The sequence below is a fragment of the Lolium rigidum genome, chromosome 1, assembly GCF_022539505.1.
Source record: "Lolium rigidum isolate FL_2022 chromosome 1, APGP_CSIRO_Lrig_0.1, whole genome shotgun sequence".
NCBI lineage: Eukaryota > Viridiplantae > Streptophyta > Magnoliopsida > Poales > Poaceae > Lolium > Lolium rigidum.
Genome location: NC_061508.1, coordinates 315,234,131 through 315,243,010, shown reverse-complemented (window position 1 = coordinate 315,243,010; position 8,880 = coordinate 315,234,131). Strand labels below are relative to the sequence as shown.

At 40.8% G+C, this 8,880-nt stretch overlaps 1 protein-coding gene across 1 annotated transcript; it reads left to right on the top strand.

The window, feature by feature from the left end:
* The first annotated feature begins 4,626 nt into the window (after positions 1-4,626).
* On the top strand, positions 4,627-6,180 carry LOC124698048. Its single transcript, XM_047230577.1, has 2 exons — positions 4,627-5,211; positions 5,363-6,180. The coding sequence occupies exons 1-2, from the start codon at positions 4,868-4,870 to the stop codon at positions 5,619-5,621; spliced, it is 603 nt and encodes a 200-aa protein (XP_047086533.1). The 5' UTR covers positions 4,627-4,867; the 3' UTR covers positions 5,622-6,180.
* Positions 6,181-8,880: the final 2,700 nt, after the last annotated feature.

Below are 8,880 nucleotides of genomic sequence, written 5' to 3'. Positions count from 1 at the left end.
CTAGATTTGTTTTTGCTTTCTGTTGCAAATTCACAACACTATTTGTATATGTCTTCCCTTAGCCGCTTAGCATAAAGAAATGGGTAAGCCGGGGCACATTGTGACGGTGGGCGCTAGGGGGTATTCCCTTTATATTTCCTAGTTTATTTCCATTTACGTGGATATGCTCATAGCTCCAAAATTGGCTCCATGGTATATGTCTGCGCCCGGACACTTAGCATAAGGTCAGTCATAAGGAGGGGCACAACATAGATGGTGGAGAGGAGAGGCATAACATTTCCTATCTATTTTAGACTTTATTTTCTTTTACACGGATATGCTGGTGGCTCCCAAATTGGCCCAATGACGTATGTCCGCGCTCTACCGCTTAGCATAAGGGCATGCGTAAGAAGGGGCACAACAAGATAGTGGACGCGTGGGAGAGGCGGCTTTTCTATTAAACAATTTATTGTCTATTGGTCACATGAGGGCATGCGTTAGCAGGGACACAACGCGACAAGGAGGAGAACATTCCCTTTTTATTACTCAATTTATTGTCTACCAACCGCATGAGGGCATATGTAAGCAGAGACACAACGCGGTGAGGGATGCTGGATAACATACCCTTTCTATTACTCAACTTATTCTCTACTGACCGCATGAGGGCCTGCGTAAGAAGGGGCACAACGCGACAACGGGGGAGGACTCCCTCTTTTTTCCATCTCAGGTGTATTATTTCCCCCTTTTTTGTGAAGTCTTACGAAAAAAGGATTGAAGTCATTTTTTATATGAAATTTATGATTTTTTGAAATAAATTTAAATTAATAATTCCCAGAAGTTTAAATATTGAAGTTTTAAAGTTCAAAATTTCAAATTTTGAAAAAAATCATATCGTATTACTCTGAAAGTCTAAACTTACCGAAAGTTTAGAAATTTCCAAATTTCAAAAAATTCATATTGTTTACAATGTCGTAAGTTGGGGCCACTTCGAAAGTCAACACAACATCTCCTAAAAGTTACTAAAAATGAACTTGAAAAATAGGAAATTTTGCAAGAGGTGACTCTCCAAACAATGGAAATTCCATCTAGTCACAGACAACTACATACTAACTAATGTTTGATCGCAAGTTAGCACCGAACTAATTAAGGAAGTAACTATTTACAATATAACTAAAACTTTTGCTCAAAAAGAACCTCACTAAGGTACCTAAGATGAATAGAATTATGGGAAGTTGATTACTTGAAACATAGGATTGTTATTTTTGAAGTTTAGTACTTGGCTAACACTAGGATTCCTTGATAATGGTCTGTTCCACTATTACTCATACCCTATGTTTTTGAAGTTGCACGATTACTCCTACATGTGGTCACAAAACTGGGTCATAGCTCCTATACATGTTTTGAATTGATAAAATTCTCGTTTAGATTAAACCAGATATATAAATTCAAGTGAAACATTTGGAGGTTCTCTTTTAAAATTTCAACTAGCATATTCTGTTGTGAGGTATAAACTTTAGGGTTAAGTGTACTTTTGGTCCCTTAAGTTTTGCAAAACTCTAATTTTGGCCCCCTCAACTGATCTGTTTTGGTCTAAATATACCCTCAAACTCTTAATTAAGTCCAATTTTGATCCCCGACAGCGGTTTAATGATGGTTGACCAGGTTTGAACTCTTTTTTGCCATCATGGATAAAATTAGCCGGTTTTAATATATGTGGGATCACTTGTCCCCAGTCAAAAAATAGAAGAAATCCCCTTGCCCTAGCACACATGTTTGCCACCTCTGCCTTTCTTGCTTGGTGTAGCCGTCCTCGCTACTTCAGCTGCTTCCGCCTTTCCTCCTAAAATAAAAGCCCTCACATGTCCGCTGATTCTGCCCTTCTCGCCCGGCTTATCTTCCCTCGTAGTGTCAGACACTATCGCTAGGTGTTAGGGAAGAGTTAGGTTTACTACGCCAAATGGATAATGATCATGATCATGATCACGCCGGCGAACATTCGTAATGCTAATTGCATAACTAATGTCGAGGTGAGATGGTCCTATGTGGACTAAAACCTGTCCAAATATGTCTATTGTGGCAAACAAAAAGAGTTAAAAACCGTACAACCATCGTTAAATCCTTACTAGGGATCAAAATTGAACTTAATTAAGAGTTTGAGGGCAGGTTTAGACCAAAACATAGTTGAGGGACCAAGAATTGAGGGATCAAAAATGCACTTACCCCTAAAATTTAAGGCATAGTTCAAAATTATTGAATTGTATTGTGCTGAACTTATTTTGCTTTAGCGGGTGAGCAACAATGGAACTATAAAAGGATGACTACTAAAAGGATACAAGTTGGTCAACCAAAGTAGTTATAATAATATGTTTAATTCTAAACAAGGTATACTTCAACAAACTTATATCAGCAATTCAACCCTTTTGACAATGACATTTTCTATGTTGTGGAAAGATCATAATGCCATGTCCATTATCCCAACAAGATAAGACTTTCTTACTTAAAAACATATAACCCATGACATGGTCAAACAAAAAAAATCTTGTGTACATCTTAACCCTTATGGCTTTGATGTTTTGCCACATTAAAAGTAGCGAGGTGGTTACAAAAAAGGATTGTGCAGAACGGTTGCACATCTAGAAACAAGTATACCCAGGGGTCGCAAACTTCTTGAAAAATTATTAGTCATATTTCATGTAAATACAATGTGTTTCCTTTATATTTATCGTCACTTAAAAAGATAAAGAGACAGTGCTATGCGAAAGCATTAAGTGCCGGTAAAAGTATACACCTTTTATTTTTGGCTCTAATGAGTTTAATGTTTCAACCTGTTAACTCAAAGTCTCGGTTGTGAGAGATAAAAACTGTGCTTTAGGTTTAAACACCATATCCCCCATATGACTTTCACTAGGCCATGTCTATAGAAAGATCTTGTACTCATAAACTCTTGGTTACCACATCATTTTATACACAGTCTATCCCCCACAATCGATTTCATTAGACCAGCATGAGATGTTAGCAATGTTTTGAACACACAACCTCTTGCATGTGCCACCATACTAAGATTCATGGCCTCTCCAAGAAGTTCACACAATCAAATTGAATGGTGATCACAAAGTGAACCAAACATTGTACTCGAATGCGCATGATTGTGACATAAACCAAGTAGGATCTTCCCATGACCAGTCCAAGGCGTCAGCCAAAATACATGAGCCTCCAATGCTCGTCGTTGGAGCTTGAGTAGGTTGAAGGTGATGGTGGTGATGCACCTTAAGTAACGATAAGCTCATTGAAGATCATTTGCTGCATAAAATCATCATCATCATTTATGAGAAACATGAGGTTTTTCTAATATGGTTCTTATCGAACATAGAAGCTCATCGATTAGGGATGACTCAGTTAATTGAAGCACCACCACCAATGACATGATATGGACTGAAGGCAGTGGCGTCTCTGGTGGGGTGCCATGGCACCCCCTACAAAAATACCGATGTTCTATTAACTACTAATATTTTTACTATGGAAAAATGCAAAGCCTAATAGAGATTTTTTTTGACCTTGGCACCCCCACCGATTTCATCCTAGATACGCCATTAACTTAAGGGCCTTAAGCTATGATAGCGAGTCGATGATAAAAAATCTTTGAATCACAAACTAAGTGAACACTAAAACTATTTTTATGAGACCTAAAAGAGAAGAGATGGAGCCTAGAATAAGACCCATATACAATAGAGAGTGCGGAGGTAACTAATGTGTGGATATAATAGAAATTCCAACTCGACGACACGTGCAAAGGGGTCGCTCCCGTAAATCGTTACAACTCCAACAATTATAGCAGAGGCCGAGGAAAATTAAGAAAAAAAATTACCATCATTTTCACTCAAAAAGATGAACCACCATTACCACCAAAAGGTGAGCAATGGACAGATAATCATCAACCCAACTCAAGTTGCAAACATTAAGTTACAATATCTCGAACAACCATAAAGTATTTTTTGATTTTGTATTCAAAAATGATTTTTTTAGTTTTAAATTTCACACGTGGCATCCATTGTCTAGCGCGTGATATTTTCGAAATTTTTTAATGAACTTATATGTACATATTTTTTGTGGGTCCCGAAAAATAGTGCACTTTTCTTTCTTGCGGTTCTGCCTATAGTTTTAAAAACCGAACCGGTTCGGTGGTTCGACCAAAAAAACCTGAACTGATGGCCTCATTGGTTTTTATAAGTGACAACGTCCAAATAATAAAATACTAGGAAAAAAGATGTCGCAAGAGGAATTGAGCCCGCCATCTTGAGGTAGGAAGAAATATCACCACATATAACACCCAATAGCACTTGGACTCACCATGTTTTGTGCTTTCATATTGGTATATCTTTTATGGTCATTTTGCTTCAGAATTTTCTAAAATGCAATTCAAGAAAGGAAGGTAAAGAAGGAGATAAGTTGGGGATAAATCTCGGGGTACTCCTAGGAGAGAAGTGGTGATGATAAGAGTTGTTTTGATGATAAGGGTTTTGATTAGGCAAAAGCCGGGCCATATATGGATGGGGATGGGCAGCACAAAAGGCGAAGCTAAAACGTGTTGCCGCTTGGGTGCGTGCATGCAGCCTCCTCTGTCCGGCGCGCCCGTCGTCCTCGCTGCGTCGGACACGTCTCCCCCCTCCACGCCTCCGTGTCCATCCGCTCCCTCCCCCAGCTAGCTGCCTATATACACCCACACCCCGCGCCCCTCCTCTCCTTCGGTCGTCTTTGCTCTCCATCTTTCAATCCATCGGCCGGGACGAGCGTTTGTGGCTGAGGCCACGGGCGTCTGAGCCGAGACGCCGACCGGGGCCTGCAGGCGCCATTGCTGAGATAGCAGCAGCACCCTTCACGGCCGGGCAAGATGTCCGTTTTGGCAGCGGCGGCCGTGGATCCTGCCCCGGTGGCGCCGCCCCCCGTGGTGCCGTACGGGCTATACGGTGGCGGCGGGGCGAGGAAGAGGAAGGACGTTGTGCACATACAGGATGAGGACCAGGGTGGTGAAGGCGGCAGCCGGCACGGGCTGTTCGTACTTGAGACGGTGGAGGAGGATGACAGGGAGGCGGAGGCGGAAAGGGAGCAGTCCTCCATTGGCGTGGTCACCGATGAGGAGGAGGAAGGGGATGAGGCGGACAGCAAGGACACCGAGACGAAGAACAACGGCGGGCTCGCGAGCCTGGACGCCCTCGACGACGCCCTCCCCGTCAAGTAATTTATCCACCTGCTTATCTCCGTCTCCCCTAATTAATCACGCACTGCTATTCCTAATCACGCGATTGCTCGCAAGGACAGCAAGTTCTTAATTTGTTTGATGCATGAATTAACCCCAATTTTCCGATTCGTTTTATTGATTGTGCAGGAGGGGGCTGTCGAGCTTCTTCTCCGGCAAGTCCCGGTCGTTCGCGAACCTGCAGGAGGTCGCCGGCAGCACCAGCAGCAGCAAGGACGTGCTCGCCAAGCCGGAGAACCCCTTCAACAAGCGGCGCCGGATCCTCCGCTGCTGCTCCATCCGCCGGGTGTCCTCCACCTCGCTCACCGCGCTGCCGCCATTCATGCCGCCGGAGCCGTCCTTCAACATCGGGAACGACGGCGGTGACGCCGGCGACTTCAGTGGCTGATCAATCGAGTCAGGAACAATACTTGCACGATCGAAGAGATCGTGCGAGACATATGCATGCAAGGAAACTAATGGAAATTAGGGAACTAGCAAACAAGATGGATGGATCCTTTGTAATAGTCTCGGATCCCATCTCATCACCAATCGCCGTATACCAACAACCACCTAGTAGAGCTCAATTAGGTTGTCCTTTGTTCTTTTAGGTGCTAGTAGTTGCATTGACATGCAACTATGAAAGAGAGGAAGGAAGGGAGAGAGAGCACCAAACATAGAGTATTACAGAAGGTTATGGTGCATGCTTGTGTGATCCATCCTAGCTAGCCTAAAAGAGCTAGTGCCTGTGATCTCATTGAAGAATCCTAATTAAACATTTCAATATTAGGGTAGAACCCGGATCAATGAAGGAAATCCCTAATTGATCATTATGGGTTGAGAGTTTTAGGATGTTACTTGCATTGCATGTATATATGTACTACTAGTAGTAATAAATAATTGACAGTACTAGCTAAACCCTTGCCAAGAACCACACCTCAAAATGTAATAAACAGCTTATGCGTCCATGGCCATGACGTTTTTTTTTGTAGTACTATATTTGTAGTGCGGCTACTGTACTTTATTTTGAAATATCTGCAGAAGAGATGTGGTCTACTTTTGCTTTCTGTTGAGGGAAACATCAAGATTCAAGAGACATTAGCTTAGTTGGTAAACCTATGAGCATCATCCAGCAAGAAGGATCTCAGTTACACACTAGAGTAGTTTTAAAGATCAAGGCGACAGGTCCAAATTACTATCAATGATGTGACGTGCAGAGAGAGAAATGGGGACAAAGATGTCAAAAGTGGTGTGGAAGGATAAGCTTTCGGGCGGAAGATAAGTGATAACGACGATTAACGAGGGAGAGGAAACGGGTGTCACGTCGCGAGGAGATTGGGGCCATGATGCATGTACGCTTGTGTCGGAGATCTTATCCGTTTCCTGGTCCAGCTGTTTTCACAGATTAATTAATTAATTAACAACGGCAGCCGGCTAATTACTCAACTGCTGTATGGGTGTTCATTAGTTTTACTTTCAAGGCTGTTTCATTTAAAGGATCTTCATAGAGGTTAGTTACTACCTCTGTCCCGGTTCATAGCGTTTAGGCGTATTTTTAGTCGTAAATTTCATCAACATAATACAAGATATATAATATATATCATTACAAAGTTTAGATATTCTATTTTCTAATGATATAAATTTTGCAGTATACAATTATAATTATGTTGGCCGAATAGACAACCTAGTGGTACACGTAAGTCCTGTGAATTGGGACGGATGGTTGTAGTTTTACTTTCAAGGCTGTTTGATTTAAAGAATTTTATTACTACTGTGAAGACTTAATCCTGATGATTTTTTTCTACAGTGTTTGTTTGATTCCTAGAACTGAATGTCATGGGATCTTTTTCCAAGGGATCCACTGTACTGGAGTAGGAATCAAACATTCAGTCAAACCTCTTCTTACAAACTATTTGTTTTTCCTTGAGTGGAAAGAAACGAACAATGATGTCCAAGAAAATAGGCTTTAAAAAAAATCATTTTCATCGTTAGTTGGTAGGGACGGACGCTGCTACCGATTACTTATTCACGCATATGTTTATGTTTATGTTTTTGATTTGTTCATACATTCCTTTTCTTTCTCTGTAAATGTTTATCTAGTACTTACAATATGGACAAAACCATATAGACAAACAAATAAAACAGAAACGATGCAAATGCAGTCATCTTTTTCTATGTTTTTGTAACTTCTAGATAAAAGAATAGAAGAATAATATATCACAATCGTGTCAACTCAAAACTTGTGCTAGAAGATATAGGGAGGTAAGAACGTAGAAAACATTACGTTCTAACTTACAACGTGCTTGTTGAAGTCAGTTCATGAATCGGCGATGTCTTGTTGAAGTCAGTTCATGTTGCAATTTCTGGTGGATCGCCTGAGCTAGCTACAGTGACTCAAAAGAGGAATTTCTCTAGAAGGCTATCGAACACAGCCTCGCCAGTCTCTATTTCATAATGTTACAGGTACATTTACATCTTGGTCCTAAATACATCTAATATTCACAACTTAGTCCTTCTACACTCCCCCTCAAGATGAGGCAAAGATGTTACACAGCCTCATCTTGTCACACAACCTCATAAAGGTTACAGAATCTACACCTTTGGTTAAAATATCAGCTAGCTGACTAGAAGATTTTATATAGACTACTCGCAATACACTTCTGTCTAGATTGTCCTTAATGAAGTGCCTATCAATTCCTACATGCTTTGTTCTGTCATGATGAACAGGGTTATTCACTAGATTGATAGCAGCTTGATTGTCACAATATAATCTCAGTGGCACACCCTTAAATAGTCCTAATTCAGAGAGCAATATCCTCACCCACATCAATTCACATATGCCCTGTGCCATTGATCTAAACTCAGCTTTAGCAGTGGATCTAGCCACCACATTATGCTTCTTACTTCTCCAACTAACAATATTACCCCCAACAAAAACACAATACCCAGAAGTGTATTTTCTATCGTCAATACTCCCAGCCCAATCAGCATCAGTAAATCCTTCCACATTAAGATGTCCATGGTTAGAGAAAAGAATCCCTTTCCCAGGACAGCCTTTAAGATATCTCAGAATTCTGGATATTGCATTCATATGACCAATTCTGGGATCGTGCATGTATCTACTAACGACGCTGACAGCATATGTAATATCAGGTCTGGTGTGTGATAAATAGATTAGCCGTCCCACTAATCTCTGAAATCTCCTTTTATCTACTGGTTTTCCACAATCAGCTTGTATTTTGTGATTTTGTTCTATTGGTGTAGCAGCAGGTTGACAATCCATCATTCTAGTTTCTTTCAACGGATCAAGAGCATATTTTCTTTGAGAGATAAATACCTTGGGTGCTATATGCCACTTCAATTCCAAGAAAATAATGGAGATGTCCCAAGTCTTTAACTTCAAAGGATCTCGCCAAATCCTTCTTCAGCTGCACCATTTCCCTTTCATCATTGCCTGTTATTATAACATCATCAACATATACGATCAGGATAACAATTCTACCTTGATGATTCTTATAGAACAAGGTATGGTCAGCATTGCTTTGTAAGAAACCCTTGTTACAAATTTCCTTTCTAAATTTCCCAAACCAAGCTCTAGGTGATCTGTTTTAGACCATATAAGGATTTTTTTAGTTTACATACTTTCCCTTCAGTCATTCTGGTATTGA

Bases quoted from the DNA above. Each gene is read 5' to 3' on its own strand.
- LOC124698048 (XM_047230577.1), top strand. From the start codon at position 4,868: ATGTCCGTTTTGGCAGCGGCGGCCGTGGATCCTGCCCCGGTGGCGCCG. The intron at 5,212-5,362 runs GTAATTTATCCA...TTGATTGTGCAG, and splicing joins GACGACGCCCTCCCCGTCAA to GAGGGGGCTGTCGAGCTTCT.